We start from the raw sequence: 20,499 nt of genomic DNA on the forward strand, positions 1-20,499 counted from the left end.
GCGCCACCTAAGGATAACCCCTGGATACAGATTTCCAGTCCCAGACAAATGTGAGTACCGCAGACAAACCCTTGTCGAGGTTTGTACAGGTCTTTTCCATTGCATTTGCACTGCTGGAATTTCTTCTCAAAGCCATAAACTCAAAAAAAAAAAAAAAAAAAAAAAAAAAAAAAGCAATTGTGTAAGTGCAGTAGTAGGCAAAACTAAACTATCATCCTATAAGGCGTGCTTTAGGAACTCATTTTTCCACCATTCTGAGTAGCTTCTGAGGTGGACACTTTTCATTTGCCATTCCACTGGTGGCCACTGCAACATCTTCTGTACACTGCTGCTCATGTCACAGCACCTTCCACTTTGCTTCAGCTCTGCAGGGGCATGCGGGCAAGTAACTCCAATGTCAATGTCAAACCTGCATCTTCAATTAGAAAACCTGTTTGTTTGCTGGTACAGGTCTGTACCCAAAAGACACATTGCTAAACTCATTTCCATTTATTCTACTGACCCACTCAATTTTCTTCTGAGTCCCAGTACAGCTGGTGTTGTTGGGCAGTTTATGAATTGTATTGTACAGTCCAAATACAGCGCAGGAGAGCTCTTCAATCTAGAACACCTACTTTTCAAGCTTAAAGATGGTTTTCTTGTTAGCAGAACCTTTCACGTCCAAAGGTCATGAGGACAGCTGATTGCTATTGCCCAAAGTCCCTATGTTTGCCCCCTTTTCCTCCCCTTTTATCCAACTTTCCTTTCCCAGACTAAGTAAAAAATTATTTTTTTTTCCATCTTTTTTTTTTTTTTTGACCCTTATGACCCTAACATAGTGGAACACAATATTCACCTGGAAAAAAAAAAAAAAAAAAAAAAAAAAAAAAAAAAAAAAAGAAACAAAACACAGATTATTGCTGCCATATCTCAAATTACTTTTTTTTTTTTTTTTTTTTTTTTTCTTCCAGTACCTTAGTACCTTAGTATGCATTTGTATGTATCTTTCTGTTTTCTGAATAGAGTTTAGCTGCACTCTAGTGGTTGTATTTTAGGATTTCAGGCATTTCTAAATTGCCTGAATGCAAATTTCCACCTACTCAAATTAACACAATTCACTGGCAATCTCAGACATAGTTTTATTCAAACCTTACACTTTCGATGCAAGCAGGTGGGTTAGTATGCCCCTAGACTGCCATCCCCACTGAGGTGTCATATTTATAACGCAAACATCACATTTGTACAGTGTCAGCAGTTCACTGTGCTTGAGAACTGCAGTCATTACTTACTCGTGTTTTGTGTTGGTCTGAGACTTAACCACTAGGTGGGGAGGAAGGCTCATCGTTCCATTCCTACAAAAGAAATGGGTTTTGTTAATTTGGAAAGACTTGGGTTGGGTCTCCTATTAATGCACAGATAGAGGGAACTCAAGGTTAAAACTTGACTCTAATATTTAAGGAAATAACGGATGAGGAGATTTGAGGAGTAAAAAGTGAAACTCGGTGATCATTAAGACAGCAGGGAATATATAGCAATACATGTACAGTGGTGAATTTTAAAGGGTATAAAACCAAAGCATTTTTACATGTTACAGCTTGGGTGTATGATTTTGCAATGTTAAAGAGGAAATTTAGGCTGGCAATGGTAAATATTCTTAGGATAAAAGAATGTAGTTTACAGAAAAGCTTTTTTTTTTTTTTTCTTTTTTTTTTTTTTTCTTTTTAAGAAAGTATACTTTTAAAATCAAGATTGGGCAGGACAAAAGCAAAATGTTATAAAATCCACTTTGCTTTGGGAACATGAGGACCAAATCCATATGAAATTTTGCTTGATGAAAAATTTTATTTTGCTTGATGCTAGGAAGATTGACAAGTAAACTGAGTTTTTCTAGAAAAATAAACCATTCTGAAACCTGTTCAAAGTAAGCCCTTGATTCCACTTAAAGCAAGCTGCTGTGGGACAGAACACCACCAGAGATGAGAGAAATGGAAAATATTTAAGCTCTTTGAAGGCAGCAGAATGTGGGCAGTGTAAATTTCCCTCCTGCGCTGCCTGCAATGGTTAGATTCTCACATTTTCAAATGTAAGTTACCAGACTATTGCTACATCTCAAAGAAGTGTTCCATTGACAGCTCTTATTTGAAGAGGCACATTTTTTTTATGTGAAGGTTGTGTCACCGCAGGCGTTAACTATAAAAGACCTTATTCTTTAAAAAGAGTGAAAAAAGGTCAAAATGGAATAGGTATGCACCTGATAACAGCTGTAACAACAGTGTTTCTCAGCATTTGAAAATCTAAGAGCTTAAAATCCATTTCATGTAAGATTGCCATCTGAAACATACAACAAAGTATACAAATTATGGAACAGATGTATCTTTTGCTACCACTTAATTGTGTTTTCATTTCTGTCTTCGATTGCAATATAAGATTTAATGACTAAGATTCAAAAGTGATCATTTCCAGCAGACAGTGAAGATTGTGACCTCTGAAATGTAGTTAGTTATCAATCAAATTTCTGCATGTAGCCTGTAAAACATGAGATACTTTCCTAGGAGCTCTCTGTGGCCTTGCCTCTTGGTTATATGCTCAACAACCCTTATGCTATCTTTGCAGTCATTCTGTCTTCCTCTATAAAACTCAGATGTGGCTGCTTCCCTGACATCCTCCCTTGCACTCCTGCCCAGATCTGACTAGAGATTCTAGCATGTGCACTTCTACAAATGTGGACATTCAACTTTTTCTTTAAGTTTCCCCTCTTAGTGGCCACCAGTTTTGGAATTCCCTCCCTCTGTGCAGAGGACAATGGAGGCAACAGGGGCACTCTTAGAAAGTCCCAATTCTAAAGGTAACAGCTGTGACTCTGAAGAGAGAAAGAGAAATAATAAACAAGTGGAGAAATAGTAGAAAAGTAAATACAGGAAGAAATGAAAGGGTGAAGAAATGAAATATTTTTTTTCCAGGATCAAGATTTCACTTTGTGAAATGTGGGATTTGCTACGTTGCATTTCTGGGCCAAAGAGAAAGGCAATTAAGAGCATCCTTTAAAACAGCAACTCTCAGGCTCTTGGTTGGGATAGGGGGCCATGACTTACCCATGCTTATCTGGGAGTTGGGCAACGTTTTCCATTGAAATGTTCAAATACATACAAGCTGGAAATACAATTTAAAATTGTTACAGTAATCTAGCAATATATCTGAAAATTCAAATGCAAAAAATTCAAAGTTATGTTTCCTCAGCAAGCCTGACATGGCCACCACATCCTATGTTTTTATCACGTTACAAAAAGAAGTTCTAGACAAAGAGAAAGCTCAGTTACGTGTACAGTTGGGTTTTGCAAAATGCATGAAATATGCATGCATAATGTACGTACAATGACACACAAGCGATCCGAGCAAATAACAATGATGAGATAAATGTGGCTCTCTAAACTAGGAGTTTGACCTTAAAGACAACTGATTTTCTCTTCTCTCAGCATCGGAATAAATGATGCTGTGTTTCTTCAACAACATGAAATAAATTTTGACTGGGCTAGTTAGTTTTATAATAGTACAAATAAGGTATAACATAATTGATATTAGCTATTATGCTGGGTTTGGGATGGAAACTGGATTCCAGAACCACATGGAAGATAACAAAAAGCTGTAATAGAACAAATGGTTAGAAATTGTAACACTGTCTTCTTCCTGTCTCTGCAGTAAAAGAAACTTGTTTCTCTGTTAAAAGACATGGTGTGTGATACGGAGTCTGAGATGTATACTATTTAATCTTATCTTTACAACTGTTGAAGATACACCATCAAAACTACTTTTAGTTTGCAGATCTTTTGTCACATGTTAATTTAATCCTATTTCTTCCCCAGATCTAGATTTAAAATGAAGCGATGACGATATTTCTGTGACAATGTATGCATATGCCTCAGATGATTTATAATGGTCAGTTACTAAAGTAAGAATCAACAGAACAGAGTGGTTTACTTGTGGAGAATTTTAAATAACTTGCTTCCATAATTTCCCAAAATAATTGTCCTGAAAAAGGTAAGCTACTTTAAAGACAGACTATGAATTTCATACGAAAAAAAGCACTTAGTATAATACTGTAGAGACTTGAAGCTGTATGTAATGAACTTGCAAATTTTGGGTGCAATATTAGAAGGACTAGAAATAGCAGGAGTCATAATTTCATTAGAAAGAGAAATTTCCCTTTCCAGTGCTTCTGAACTTCAGAACTATAAACATATTCTTTCCAATACAGAAAGTTCACTAAATGCCATCTTTTGTCCAGTCTACTGGAGCAGCTGTGAATAGTGATCCCAAGCATTCACATCAGCACAACATTGGTAGGAAGCTCCACATCAAGAAAACGGGGAATGGACAGGCTGCTTTTTTTTTTAAACAAACAAACAAACAAAAAGTACCACCTCAAACAAACAGGTACATTGGGAATTGCTAAGTGAAGTCTCACCAACTTACTGAATAGATAATACATGAATTGGCTACACATTCAGTGTATATAATGTCCCTCTGGTGATTACGGTTTTGTGGATTCTTTTTCAGACACAAAGTAGTCATCAGAGGTAGCTGAAAAACAGAGCTGGAGGGAGAAATGACGACAATGTAATAATTTTTCATCTAATTTTGTCCAATCTTTAGTTTCAATTAGAAATAATCATCCCAAATTTGAGGGACTGAAAAATGCTGACTCTAATTCCACTTCCAATTCATGGTCAACTCCAACAATAACCTTTTATGGTTGTACAAATCAGACAAAGCCAACAGAACACTTCAGGTACTGAGATACATTGAAGAAGTGAACATTTCCTTGTTTTGGGGGTCTTGCCAGGGCTAGGCTTGCACAGAAGCAGTGATGATCTGTGCAGCTATTTTGCCAACATTTCTATACTGTATAGAGTGTGTAAATATGCAAATATTTATGTATGCAATTACAAGCAAATAGGGTCTGTAGGAGCTTACTTATATGTAGGAGGCAAAGCATTTTCAACGTGTTGCTGCGCTTCCTTATTTACTTATTTATATTCAGACAAAGGAAGTGGTAAGGCTGTCTAGCTGACAACTTTTCTGAGAAGAGACCATTTTGTACTAGAGGAAGCAGTATCTCTCTTGGATGTGCTAGCAACATTGTTCTGAAATTAAAAAAAAAAAAAAATAAGGAGAAAAATTAAAAACAGAACTTGGAAAGAGTTGGATATTAGGCAAGGACTTACTCGGCTTGCTGGAGGTGGTCACCCACACGGAATATATGGCTGCTTCATCGATAGCACTGGCATGAGCATTCTCTAACTGCCCGGAGGAGCACATTTACCATGGATCCACGAAACATTCCCTACCGTTCAGAGGTGGCCACGTGGAACCCAGATGAATTAGCAGAATATTTTAAGACGGTAAGTTTAACTGTGTTTCATCTGTGTATAATGGGGGAACAAACTACTGTGACAATGTTTGTTCAAAATTGACATGGCTTATGTTGGGCAAAGCTTGATGCAAAAATAAAAGCAAAACCACTGACAGTTAAAAAGCTGAGTGGGTGAAACTTGCAGATGAATCTTGAAAGTACATTTTAAATTGGGTATAAGAGAAAATGGTGGCTTTTCAGTGATAACATACACTTTACTACAACAATTGCTGATATAACATCTACTAAGAGCAGTGAAAAACAGTATTGTATAAAAACTACAAGCTTCCTAGGTTGTCTTCACTGATTTTTCAGAAACGAGATTTTTTTCAAATTCACCATTGTTTTCAAATGATCTTCGGAATGTCTTTGCTGATGAAGGCGTTCAAGAGAACCCATCCAGGAATATAACAGTAGTAGATAAATATGCTCCTAATTTTTTTAGGCTCTGTTGAAAAACCTTTTGCCTTCCCTGCTCTAAAACTTCCTGGACAAAGCTCTTGGCTCAAGATTATTAGACATCCCTTTCGTCCTGTCACTATTACTTTTTCCAAAGTTATTTTGTGTGACTAGCTAGGAACTACTGTTTATTTTGAAATCTCTTTCACTGGTGACCATCTATAAACTTCATTTTACAATGTGGAGAATTTTCCTCACTGATGAAATAGTTTGCAAGGCGTTACAGCAATTCCCTGCTGATGTATAACCTCTGCACAGCGATGCTGACACGTTTATAATTGCCCAAGAATGTGTAACTGAGTCATTTTTAATGAAATTTCATTTCTATGTTTTCTCTGCAAATTCCTCATTTTTCAGTTCACCTGAGATAATGTAACATTCAGATCGAGCAAATGGAAAAATTTCAAGCAGTAGGAAACATAGCTTGAAAATGTTCAACCTTGGGAACATTTTCAAGCCATAGGAGCATACCTGGTTCATTTTCAAGTGTTCTGTCAGACCAGTCTTGTAAAAAGCTGGAGCAGTTTGGGGCTTGATTTTGAAATCATTCTTTGTTTCAGAACTTTTCATGTTTGTTTTTTTTTTTTTTTTTTTTTTTTTTTTGAGGAGTTGAGGCAAGTTTGAAACTAGATTGCAAAACTAGCTAATAAAGACAAGCAGATCAAAAGCAAAGTCCATGTCTACAAAATCTCCAGAGAAGTGAAACTGCCAACTACCTGCAAACCTCTACTGCTAGGGTGCAGGGCTTGGTGGCACAGTGAAGTGAAACAGAATTGGAGACGAGCAAATGCGATCATTATCAATAGTCGGCTTCAGACAAGTAAGAAAAAGATTATGACACTGGTGCATGGTGGTTTGGGACACCATTTCCAAGAGACTCAACAAGGGAAATGGCTTCCTGAAAGAGCTGATAATTTCTGAGTACCTCCCCTCTACTGATCCGGTTGTGTGTTGTGTCCCTCCTCCCCCCCCCACCCAGGACAGAGATAACGTTGGCATTCTGCTTTTGGAGAGGTGAGTCAGGGCAAATAGAGCTGCTTAAATTTGTCGAGCAAGTCTGTGTCAGACAGTGGTGTCAGCTAGCTCTGGGCTACTGCTATAAGTGACCAGATCCTTCTCCCGAAATTAACCCAAACAACTTCCCTTACACATATAATTGAAGGATCTAATGTTAGGAATGCTTTATTTTCATCCAAATATACTTGGTTTGCAGCCTTGTGTTAAAGTCCAAGTTCAAGTCCAAGAGGAATAAGCAATTTTTTTCTAATTAATCTGAGATAATTGAGGGATGGTTTTCAAAGGTGACAATCACATTCAAATTTCTCTCACCTGAAGTGATTGGTCATGACATAGGGCAATGCTAAAATTTTAGCCAATTCATTGTCAGCTTACATGTTTGTATTAGCAAAAGCTAGCCAGCACAAGTCAGTGATTTACGTATCAATACTACAATGTATTCCTGGTATGAAGGCCTCAGTTTCTGTCAAATAAGAATTTTTCATCCTTAATGGTAATAACATCTAATTTATGATTCTAGATGTGTTAACTTAGAGCAGATGTTAATGTAAATCGTGCATTCAAATTAGGAAGGGAACAGTAAAGAAACAAAACTTCAAATAATTTCTAAATACTTTTTTTTTTTTTTGGAGCAAAAGCAAAGACGTTCAAATTTGGAATATCCTGGGGATTATATTTAACAGCTAAATGATGTCTTTCATCAGTTATTTTAAGAAAAAGAGATTAGGCTTCAAGCACACTGAATTGTACTACCAAGTGTAGCAGTTGCTCTCTACTGCATGCAAACTTTTTGTTAAAAACAAACAAACAAACAAACAAACAAACAAACAAACAAAAACAACTTAAGGCCTTCACTGGAAATATTTAAGAATCATGTCTTATTAATAATGTCCATCCCCCTGTCCCTCACCTCGTGTCCCTCAGTTTACTGGAGGGGGTTATTTATCTTATATATAATCCTTATTTATCCTTAGTTATCAGGAGCTTTCTTGGGTATGTGATCAGCTTCTGAAATGCATGTCCTTGCCCCAGATGCTACTATAAAACATAATATCATAGAAAAGCTTTCCAAATATTATGGGTAATTTGCACAATTAACAAGCAATGTTTTAATCCACAAGAAGCAGCTTTTCAATAATGGGGACTGGGACTGGGATCAGGGCTTCATGATTCCAAGATATTAAGGCTTTGGTGTTTTTCACAACAGTTTTTCATTTCCGTTTGTTTTTTTTTTTTTTTTTTTTTCCCACAACTGTTCATCCTAGCCAGTACCACTGTTATGCATTTTCCAAATATTTCTTTGGACCAGGAAACTGCAAGGTGGCTTTTCAATGTGAGGAACTGACTGTTCCTAAAGGAATGAAAATACTCAAGTCCACTGAATGATCTTTGTCCAAAACAAAACAAAACAAAACAAAAAAAACACAGTAGTTACAGAAGAAAATGAGCCATTTGTACAGTACAGTACAGTTTTGAAAAAAAATAATTAAATCTAAGCAGGATCATGAGCTGCAGATTTTTTTTAATGGCTTTATACTGATAAAGAGTAAAAAGTATACTGTTAGCTACTGGGATTTCTAGGGCAGACAAGACATAATAGGCTGTAGCATACAAAAGGGTAACTTGAAGCATCTGTTCAAAGCTATTTGTATGTCTAAGTACCTTAATCCATTCTTATAATTAAGGGTGCAATAATCATCTTCTTTTTATTGACAGTTAAAGTATAAGGACTGTGAGAAAGTTGTGAGAAAGCACAGCATAAGTGGACAAAGGTTTTTGGTAAGTAGAGTTGTAAAATTCCTTGAATAAAATGATTGTTGGGACTCCTCCTTACTTTGTACTGACAATTAGCTTTCTTAGGTGTAAATATGAGAAGTAGACACCTTTGGTAAAATCAGCCAGACATTTTGTATTAAATATGGAACATTGGGAACCCAAACATGTTGTTTAATACGCAAGTACTTTAGCATATTTTAAACAGACAAGAAAGTTATAAAGCCACAATCTTGTCTTGAATTCATCTCTTCCTTTATAGGAAATGCTTGTTTTCAAATACTAACTACAGAAAACTCACATGTATTAACTGTCTTTTCCTACTAAAGATGTGGACTCTACAGTCAAGATTTTTTTTCTTTTTTTTCTTTTTTTTCCTGCAGCAATATGGATAATCAATGAACTATAAGAGCGTCAAAACTAATAAGCAAAGTCCCACTGGGTCTATATCAGCATTGGTGCAGGCCGTACCAATGACTTGGCCCAACATTAGAAAAGCTGACAACTCCCACTTACATAGCTGTTGTTTTTCTGGTCTTAAATACACATCCATGAAGACGTGTAACAGCTTTTTATCATTCCTTCATTTCTATTTTATTTCCAAATATTGTTTATTCTATTTTTCCCAAAGGTAGGCATTTTGATCACCTGTAGTCATAGTGAAGAAATCAATGTAGATTTATTTTAAAACCTTCTTATTTTTTATTTTCTTGTACTAACGTATCGACCTTTCTGACACTGCATTGAAATACAACATAAAAAATGTCAAACACCTCTTGTAGGAACAGGATATTACACCTCCCTCCTACTGGGTGGAGTCAGAATTATTCAGATGTATGGCAAAGGATTTATTCTACCAACCCCTAAGAGATTCTCCTTAGCTCAAGCACTGGAAAGGGAGTTCTTGCTCAAGAAACATTCTGAAATACTGGAAGTTTGAGTCAAAAATAACAAGAATTGTGCAGTTCCTAAAGTAGTTTTTGTAATGATGTATTATTTCCAAGGTGCTTCTGTAAGTAAATAGCTCAGACTGCAGCATTTCTTCAGAAGCTCCTCGTAGATTCAAGGGGTGTTTTTCTATTAAGTATCTACTGGTTACCACAAGAAAATTCCAGTTGAGATGTAGTAGGAATAAAACCACAGGGATTCCACATAACTCACTTTAATAAAATTCTCTAAGATTTAGAAGGGCAACGTGGCCCTTTATGAGATTTTTACCCCACAACATTTGTCAGGTTTATTGCCAGAAAAGAGTTCCAGAGAGAAACTTAAAAAGTCTTCAGAAAAATGAAGATGCTTCAGTAAATCCTGCAGGACATTTCCATAAAGGGAGTACATTTTTCCTGTGTTTTACTCCTGTGAATACACCCAGAGGCAAAATAGTTCTGGAAAGCACAGCTAGGATTTGTTGTGTCCTGTGAAGTGCAGATAGCATTGTAAACCAATGTGTAATTAGAAACTACTTATTGCCGGCAGTAAGAAAGAGAGAAAGAAGCAGTCTATCATCCATGTTCCAAAGAGGGTTTGCAAAGCTTTTCATTAATTAAGCAAAACACTTCCTCAAAAATTTTCATAGCGCACTTGGAGTGGCACAACATGATGAAAGAAGAGAGGGGCCAACTCTCTCTGCAGGAGCATCAGTAAAGCTGGCAGCACTTGGCACATCTCAGTTCAGGTCAGGAGTAACCTGCAATCTAATTGCTTCATTATGGCAGAAGGATGAATGCCCTCCACCACCCCACAGTTTTTAGAAAGACTTGATAAAAAGTAAATGTATGTGAGCTTTGTTAGGCTGTTAAGGCTGCTCTTAATTCCAAGCAGTCCTCCAGCTACGTCTCCACTACGATGTGATTTTATCTCCGCTATAGCATGTGACTTTATATACACTGTGATGTTACAGATAGCTTCATAGCTCAAAGTTCTCATTTACTCTAGCAAATCATGCTCAATTTTAAAATGTAGAGTTTTACCCTCAAATTTTGCAATCATGCATAATTTTGTCTGATTTTACCATGCAGACATGAAGAAATTCAATGTCTAGCTTATGAAGTCACTTAAATTTCTCTGTATTATTTCAACATATTTTAGCTATACTAAAAAGATGTGAAGCAAAAGAGCCTAAAATCAGAATCTATGTTAGGAGTCTGCCTTTGCTATCAGAAACTGTTCTTCCTAAAGGTCAGTTTACTTGCATGTTGCTTTCAAACTACAAGTGTTTGAAGCCTTTGAAATGTGCTATGCTGAGGAATGTTTTAGTTCCAGTTCTTTTCAGAAGCAAAGAAAGGATGGATTTTAACCTGGCCTGTGAGTCAATGTTACCACAGAACACCCATAAAGGACTGGATCAGAACCCAAATCAGAAAAGCAAATTACTTGATTTTTAACTTTGGACAGTCCCCTTAATTTGAGATTGATCCCTAATAGAACAGCTCATCTGATAAGCACTGTTTTAAGATATTACTTCTCATTAGGAATATCTTTTTTTTCTTCTTCTTCTTTTCCAGCTACCTTTAGAACATTCTAGATACAGAAACACTTCTTACTAGATATGTGATGAATTAGTTTATTGAAGTCATTTGTGTGCAAACAAATACATGTGGTGTTTATTAAACTCCTATCTAGTTTGATACAAGTGATAGCAACATAAAATAAAAAACAATATCCAGCAAAGCTAAGAAAAAATATAGAGGGGATTTTTGATTAAAATGAATTCACTTTTCTTATTTAAACTTTACTTAATAGTGAGCTGTTGGGTTGGCAGACTGTTATCTTGCATTACTTTCCTATGTACTTTATTTATATATCAGTTGAAAATTCATGCCACATTTTTGAATATGCTAGCTTCTCTAAGTCACAGGGTGTTCTGCGGACAAGTTTGTGATATATATCATATGTTTCCTTTGCAGAACATGTCTGAAAATGATATTCAGAAATTTCCCAAACTCAGAGTGCCGTAAGTAAAACTACCATTTAACATTAAAAACCATCTTAACTGATGTGCAGTGAAAACACATAGCAAACATCAGGAAAGTGATTTGAAGTGATTAGTTAGAGCCTTGTAAATGTACTGTATGAGGAGAAAAAGAAGAATGTTCCAACATAAAAATAAAGGAGTGTTGTCATGATAGCTCAAGTGCAATGAAACAATATAAAAATTGTCTGTGGGATGTTCAAAAGAACTCATCCATTATTTTTTTTTTTTTTTTTGATAGCAGTTACACAGAATCTTTTTTTTTTTTTTTTTTTTTGAGTATTACCTTGAAAGTATGATTTAACTGTTCACTACTTAACTGTTGACTCTTAATCAAAGAAAAATAAAAAAGTCAGATATGTACACAAGATCTGAGGAGTTAAAGTATTTTTCATCACACCCTTTTTCCTTTTAGGTAGACATTAAAAATAAATCAGACTGGAACATTTAATTTAGTGTTATATAGTTTTCCTTTGCTCATGTGAGTTAGGCCTTGAAAAAGTTTTGAACTCATCTCAATAGCTTTCATAATTTCATAGAAGTTACTAAAGAACAATATTCCCGTTAAGTCAATACTGAGTAACAGAGATACTAACGTTTAGTATTTCATGATGGATGAAGGACATTATTTTGCTGTGAGTTCTCAAGCACGTATTTAATCTGGAAATTAGAAGGTTCCTAACAATGAGCTCGTCCTAACATGGAGCTCTTCATGGTGTTCTAAACAAAGAGAAAAGAAACCAAAGTCGTTCCAAAATGGCTATTTGTGCTTTGCTTATTTCCCAGACTCCCTCCCCTCTTTGCATATTTTAATCTTGTTAGGGGAGGCACAGCCTACTTCACTTTTTTCTGATGCATGACAGCTTGTGTAAAATGTTTTGGTGAAGCTAAAAATACTGAAATAATTTGAAAACCAATGTGGTCTGTCACATTCATGTGCTCACAGTTAAGCTGGTTGCCAGATCTGACAGCAAAAAGTTACCTCTGTTCAGATCAGATATGCAAGGACTTGAACTTGAAAGCCTCCAACATGATGTGTTTCTTAAGATGGTATCTATGTTTTCACAGAATTAATTTCCTGATAATAGGGACTGGTGGGGCATGATGTGTTAGTAAGTGAGCCCTGATGTTACAAAAAAGATGCCCAGATGTTTTGGCATTTCTGAACTAACTGTCAACTCAGCAATAATTAACTATGGCTGGTGAGACTGAGGGAACAGAGTTAAACCAGATTGTCTGTGGGAAAACCCCCATCACTATACTGTAAAATACGTTGCATGTAATTCCCTGATAATTTCCCCCTCTTTCACAGTCCTTTGACAAAATATCCTTGTGTTCTCCTTGTTCTAGCTTCTAATTTCGACAACTTTTGGTGATCTCCTTTCAAATTCATAAGTCTAAAGTGGTCAATGCATGTCTTACAAGGATGTGAGATATTTTAATGTCATGGATGAATAGTTAAATTTTAATAATATGGAGTTGCTCATAGCTCCTTTTCTAATCACTGATATATCAAAAGTGCTCCGCAAATTCTATTTTCACAGTCCTCATACTATGTAACACTCTAGCAGAAAGCCAACAGCCTTTCTAGTCAGATCTTTTGGGTTTCTCAACAAGAAGAGAACCTGAAACCAAGAGCTTTAGAAGAGCAGTGAAGCTCAGTTCACAACCTGAAAAAATGAATAAATAAGTAAAGTAATAAATCTGAACACACTTGTTCTCAGCTTTTTCCACACTTACCAACAGGGAAACAATTCACTAGAACATTGTGAATATACATGGAGAAAGGATAATTTGATATGTGATTCTCCATGTAGGCCACTGTTTAAAACAAGAATTTAGAGCTTCAACAGGGAAAAGAAATCGTTGTAATTTAAAAGAAAGAAACAAACAAATAAACAAATAAAATTGGTGTGTAGAAGATTTGGTTATTTCTTTTAATTCATTTCAGTACTTCAGAACATTAATTTAATTACTTCAGAACCTCCTTATTATTCTCACCAAAATGGAAAGTGCTTCCTATTGACTTCTAGACAACATTCATTCCTTACATTTAAACCATAATGGAAAAATCATCTAGTAGGAAAAGTTTTTATACAACCTGAAATGCAAATGAGCATATTTTAATTCCAGAACCTGATCTACTTAATGGCAGTGCTGAAATCCAAGCAAATTCTGCAGAAATGTCTCAATATAAATAGCAAGAGTTGAACTTACAGCTTGGGCCAGAGGTATAAATAAACAGCACGTATAAAAGAGAGATCGATCTCCGGTAACTTTACCAGTGTTATGCTGACCTACATGTACTGAGAATACAACAGCACTTGCAACTGTACAAGGTTTGCAAACCACAGCATATATTGATGCAGACCTCCTGAGCTGAGTATGTGGTTTTACAAAATAGATACATGTGATCAACTCTACTGATCAAGTTCTGAATGTAACTGTGCCATTACCTGGGGATGATTCTGTGACGTTTAGAGGAATCTTTCAGTGTCTAGGTAGATAACAATTGTCATTACAAACAAAGTATGATGGGCCATTTTCAGAAACTAATAAACTCCTCCACTATTTTTTCTTATTATTTAAAGAATTGTTATTTTAAACATTAAACTTCAGCAGTCACGTTACAGGCTTCTGTCTTATTTTTAAATACCAAAAAGAATGTAAATATTATTTTGAAAATTAAAATACTTCATAAAATCTTTAGAACTCTCCATTAAAAGGCCTGAACTCTTTGTTTAAAACTCTGCTAAATATATATATGCATTTAAATATACATGTACAGGCACATGTGTATGTGATGCATCCAGACAATTATGGTGGTTTAGCCAGGTTTTATTCTGGCTATTGTTTTGCAGGGAGAAAATTTTAATGGACAGTAAGTCTGCATGGGATTCTCTGCTCCTGTATAGGTCACACATGGATTTTTTGAGCGATCTTAACCAACTCCACAGTCCTTTTACCATAGTAATGATTCCCATTCTCATCTGTGGTCACCACCAAGCTTTTTGTATGTCTGCCAGAGATACTGAAGACTCCTGCACAAAGTGATCTTGACTGGCCTGGATAAGGAAACTATGCCAAGTGTCTATTTAAGTGTATTGGGGCATTAAATCTTGTGGAGGATGGAAAATTAAAACTGAAGACTGATTTTGTCAGAGACAAAACTTAGAGTTGTCCTCACATTTGAATAATGCATCCAGTTATGCCAAACAGAGCTTTATGCAACTGGAAACCTAAATGTGCTTCGTTCCTTGCAGTATCTGGGCCCTAAAAACAAAACAAAGCAAAACAAAACAGAACACACAAATCTGAAACTATTATTCCATTTGTGGCTTTTCTGATAAATATTGAGTTTTCACTCCCATTCAGAATATATAAAATGATGATGCTATCACTGTTTGAACACTGTTGAAGTTCAGAAAATTAACTTTGCTTAATGGTATATTTTGATTTCATGTGCAAATCTATCTTTCATTCTCACTTACACAGTAGACCCAAAGGTCTAGCTCAGGCACAAGGTCCCTAGGTCCACAGCCAGAGTTCAGCTTCACTCATCATTTTATGTTTACCCTTTCCCTTAGGAGAGGGAGGTGGATAAAGCCACACGGTTCTTCCCAACTCAACGTTGTCATTGAATTGCTCTGAGTGGATATAGGGAAGAGGGAGTAAAGGGAGGTTCTTGGACTGGCTTAAGGCTCCAGTTCAAAAGGCAGCACTTGGACACATGCTGATCTTCAGGTGTCTGCTTCAAGTAGCTTGATGAGGTGGAGCCATAATGAAGATCTCATATGATCAGTTTGATACTGTAATTGCATAAACATTTGACAAATCTCATGCAAAGAAATAGAATAAACAGTGACACTGTATATTGATAATATTTGTAACAGTGGTGTACAGACAAAAGGGTGATAAACGTGTTGTTTTTGTTGTTCTGTTTTAAATAATTAACCATTCTATTAACTTGATGTTCAGTTTTTATGTTTGATGTTTGTTTTTATAAACAAATCAGAAACCACATATTCAGATACGAAGTAGCCAGTTACAGCATCCAAGTGACCTTGATTGTACCTGAAATGATTTAACCCAAAGTCATGTTAGGATTATAAATTTTTAGGTACCTGATAAATGCTTTGAACTGATTTTAAGAAAAGCTTATGGTTTTCTACATGTCCCTTCCAGAGCAGGTGATACAAGAGAAATTAAAGGCTGTCTGGTAACTTTTCTATAGCTAATTGCTTATTTATAACAGTAATTCAGTTTTAAGATTCAGTTGACTTTTTTTTTTTTTTTTTTTTTTAATCATACTCAGTATTTAATCTCGATTTTGTAAATCTTTGTACAAAACTATACCATCATCCTTAAGGCTATCATAAGACATATTCTGTATGCAAATTATTTTAATTAAAAAAAAAAAAAAGTTAATAAGAAAGTAGTGCTTGAACTCTAGCTCGGTAGAAAATGTCACCCCAGACTATTTCTATTTGAATATATATATTTCTATTTTAAGATGCAGAATATCAGCTTTAAATTGCTTGGTAACCAAAAACAAACAAACAAAACAAAAACACAAAAACCTTTTAAGAAAGCCTAGAGGGGAAGACGCATGAGGAGCGGCTGAGGTCGCTTGGTTTGTTCAGCCTGGAAAAGAGGAGGCTGAGGGGAGACCTCACTGTGGTCTACAGTTTCCTCATGAGGGGGAGCGGAGTGGTAGGCACCAATCTATTCTCTTTAGTGACCAGTGATAGGACCCGAGGGAACGGTGTCAAGCTGCGATAGGGGAGGTTCAGTTTGGATATCACGAAGAGGTTCTTCACCGAGAGGGTGGTCACACACTGGAACAGGCTCCCCAGTGAAGTAGTCACTGCACCAAGCCTGTCAGAGTTTAAGAAGCGTTTGGACTGTGCACTTAGGCACATGGTCTGAAATTTTGGGTAGACCTGTGCTGTGCCAGGAGTTGGACACGATGATCCTTGTGGGTCCCTTCCAACTCAGGATATTCTGTGATTCTATTCTATGATTCTATGAATACAGGCCATATCATAACTGTTTAGGAGTAGTTGCTATTCTATCAAAAGACCTATGTATATCTATTCAGGGGATCTACGCAGATATGCAATAGCACTGATGAACTATCCTTAAAGACCTGATAGTGCATGATTACACATGGTAGAACCCAGTTTGCAGGTTCCAGACCACAGAGGATTTTCCCTATTTCAGTTCTCCACAGAACAGATTTAGTGGAAATCTATGCCCCAGGGTATGTCCATCCATTATCCCCAAAGCTGCCACACTGCTGCAAACATTTAAGCAGCAGCAAAATCTGGGCCAAGTAACTTACTGGTAAGAACACCTAACATACTTTTCTCTCCCTTTTCCCACTCAGAATCTGAAATAAATAATCATGACACGATCATTAGCTTTAGGAATTGGGTTATCATGAACGTAGCTGTCATCCTAAATAAGAAATAGCACAGCAATTAACCTAACAATTACTTAGGTTATTAGCATCTCAGCTCATTTGCAACCCATTTTCTTCAAATATACAGTATGATTAACAGTTGGCATTTTTGTAAACTGTAGTGTTGTTTCTTCTCGAGCTCATTCATACTACTCTTGTACTTTCTACATTTTACAAAAGACCCATTTAACTTAATTTTAATAGCGCTATGAACACCTGAAGCTTCACAAACAACACATTGCATCCTGAAAGAGTAAGTGGTACACTAGTGAAACAGGAAAGGGATATATTTCACATGGAGCAGACATTGACTAGCTGTCTTAAGCAATAAATGAAACTCAGACACTAAGTGAAACTCAGACCTAATTATGAGGGTGTAATCAACATTTTGATAATAAATCTAATGAAACAAAGGGCCAATATACAACCTAAGGGACACATGGAGCTTTCTTATTGCTTACTATCACTATTGGCAGTCACAGAAGGTCATTAAGTTTATACTTTTGGATAACAAATATGACTCTTGACCGATATTTGAGCCTGATATTTTAGAGACAGAACATGCCTTACTTGATGTGATCACAATTAATAAGCAAGGAAAAGCAAAGATCTCACTCAAAGTAATGTTGGTGGTTGTTCAATACCTGAACCATGATCTATATACCGAAGTTAATCTTTGCCACTCTTATTGTTTACTACCTTGAGACAAAACACTTACAAATTTTCAGTAAGTCAAGGTATTCATGCAGGCTATTGGTCCATTTGGCTATTCACAGTGGCAGGCTGATGACAAACCTGGGATTGGAGATTTTTCAGCCTTGGTCAGAAAGCTTATGACATATCCTGTAGTACTTGTGGAAATGTCCAGTAACAAAAAAGAGCACCACTGCACTAAAGCATGTAATTGCATCTGCCAGTGCAAACATGGTAAGTGTGTGGAGTTCTGAATGAGACATATTCAGAGCCTACAAGTATGGCGCAGTCTGAAGGTTACACTGCTTTCAGGAGAGTAAAAGTTGCAATCCTAAACATTAAGAAATCTACACAATACTCTTTTAAAAAGGTACACCTGGTACACCTAGAGTAGAGGTGAATGTTTGTGCACATGCTCTCTCGGGCAGGATGCTAAAGGCAGTTGAACGGTTTGCAAGTTAACTGGCACTCAGTCTGTTTGGAAGCCAACATAATAGTGCTGTATCTACCCAACACACTTCACTCAAAGGCCAAAACAAAGACTTAATCACAAGCTACACTCTTGAGAGTGTTTGGTACATGCAACTTCCTGGTCTCAGAGGACTTTGCCCTCCTTCTGTCTCATCTGTACAAAGTCACCGTCTTAATATAGGTAGGATGGTTTCTGCTCAGGGCAACAACATCTACACTATACAAACAAAAGCCTTTTTCGGAGTACTGTTATTTATTTATTTATTTAAATTTTATTTAATTTTTTTTAAACTTCCTGCCAGTTTTAAGCTAAGTGCCTGTTGGAGGAGGTAAAAAGAGAAAGAGAAGTCTGAGTAACATTTTCTGCAAGTACTGTTGCCTTATCCTGTCTTATCATCCACTCCCACAACTCAGAAAGCAGTGTGGTTTTGGTACTTCCTTCCTCACATGGCTACAGACTCAGCTGCTCAGTGCACGTATCTTCTGTAATAAAGCTGCTTTTAAAAAGTTACCATTCTAAACTTTTCTTTCTTTTCTTCTAGTAACCTCTCTGAGACATTGGTTTGAACTATTTTAAATAAACTTGAATTGAATACTACACGCTGTACTTTAAGTAGCAAATTATTTTAACAAGCAACTTTCCCTTTCAGTTCTTCCTCAGAACTGGTTGGTGTAAATCCTCATAGCAGCCAGCCTGGGTTCAGTCCAGAAAGCTTTCAAACATTCAAGTCTCATTCATACCTGTGGAAGTCTGAGCTAAAAGAACTACGAGTTCTAAAACCTGTAGTCTTTACTTCTTTAGCAGAAACTAAGCACTATATTATGAAAGATCCTTCCTCAACCTATCCTACAATAGCAAATTAGCCACACACAAGTTCTGTAATCCACTTCTCTACAAAAGTAGACGTCCACATAGCGCACAGTTCACACCAAAACATTTCCTGATGTTTCACCCGGAATCTATTATTCACATAGCAACTTCCTTATCATCTGCAGCAGCAGGAGATTACTTGTGCAGAAGAGTGAGGACTGCATCTGCATAGGGAAAAAAAAAAAAAAAAAAAAAAAGAGAGAGAGAGGAGCCTTGGCATAGGACTCAGCAATTTTAGTCCTCTATACAATTTGTTTGGGTATGAGATTAATAACCAATTTTTTTGGGTATCATATTTAGAAAGCTGTAATACTGTAATCATTCTTAGATTGTTAACATTTGTACATGTATTTATTTCAAAAGGAGCAAGTACGACAAATTTTGTTTAAAATCAGAAAACTGCAAAGTACTGTCTTAGAAAACCAAAAAATGTTCTTCCTCTGCCTTCCTATTTTCATACTTATCCCCAAGTCCCTATCCCTAACATTGAATTGCTGATTTTTATTGTTTTCAGACAGTATAGTCATAATTATTGGAATTTGCTTGTTACCTGATACTTGTTGGCAGCTAGATCTGCCTTCACAGCACTTTCCACAACCTGAATTTCAGTAAGGTGCATATCAGGAAAGCAACAAAGGCAAGAACACAGATATTCGAAATAAAAGAAAGAATTTTTGCATGGTTGAGGTTTAAAAGAATAGTATGTTTTTGCTGGCTTTTTAAAAAATCATTAGAGTGCTTGAAAGCTTGTTTTACTTAAGTGTCACTACAGAAAAGCAGTTAGACATGAGAGATGCACAAACGAGCTCATTTGGAAAAATGTAGGGGTCAAAGTTGGTAAGTAGCAGAAAAAAAGATATGAAACAAGAAGAAAAACAAAATAGACTGTTAACTGCCTGGCAGTTGCAAACAAACAACAATTTTATTATACTAATATAAAGTTTGATCGTCAAGATCTAAGATCTACAGAAAAAAAAAATCTGTACTAGCAAACAATAAAGTTATGGTTTTACAGAATGTAGAATCTAACATAAACGGATACGTTTGTTTCCTGATTTTTTCACAATCTGATAGACTTGAATAATATCAGCTAGAAGTAAAATGGGGTATTTTCAACCAGATGTGTGTAACCCTTTTGCTTTGGCTGTGACAGGACTTTCTGAGTGGGACTTTCCTAAAAAAAATAATAATGAGATTACTATGACTCATTGTAAGCTTTCTTTGAAATAAAAACTTTCTTTGAAACAAAGTAATCAGCAAGGTAAACTTCATTACTAACAGAGCAGGGTTGTATTGCTCTCAGTGGCCTTGATTCTGTTTCTCATTAATGACAGAATCCTGTAACCCCAGAGTTGTTCTCAGGGACTCAGTGAGTACAAAAACCTTCGCTC

At 36.2% G+C, this 20,499-nt stretch overlaps 1 protein-coding gene and 1 long non-coding RNA gene across 2 annotated transcripts in view; one reads left to right on the plus strand and one right to left on the minus strand.

The window, feature by feature from the left end:
• On the minus strand, positions 1–3,116 carry LOC311444526. The gene is made up of 3 exons (XR_014697921.1): positions 3,072–3,116; positions 1,269–1,331; positions 1–139 (listed from the first exon to the last, which is right to left on the minus strand). It is a non-coding gene; the product is annotated as an uncharacterized lncRNA (long non-coding RNA).
• A 1,819-nt stretch (positions 3,117–4,935) lies between these two features.
• Positions 4,936–20,499, plus strand: part of LCP2 (lymphocyte cytosolic protein 2) — a 33,214-nt gene continuing 17,650 nt past the window's right edge. The window contains exons 1-3 of the mRNA XM_084535755.1: positions 4,936–5,378; positions 8,582–8,644; positions 11,545–11,591. Of these exons, the coding sequence (XP_084391881.1) occupies positions 5,301–5,378; positions 8,582–8,644; positions 11,545–11,591 (188 nt within the window). The 5' untranslated portion in view covers positions 4,936–5,300. The remainder of the gene's footprint in view (positions 5,379–8,581; positions 8,645–11,544; positions 11,592–20,499) is intronic.

The sequence above is a fragment of the Aythya ferina genome (genome assembly GCF_964211825.1).
Source record: "Aythya ferina genome assembly, chromosome: 14".
Classification (NCBI taxonomy): Eukaryota; Metazoa; Chordata; class Aves; order Anseriformes; family Anatidae; genus Aythya; species Aythya ferina.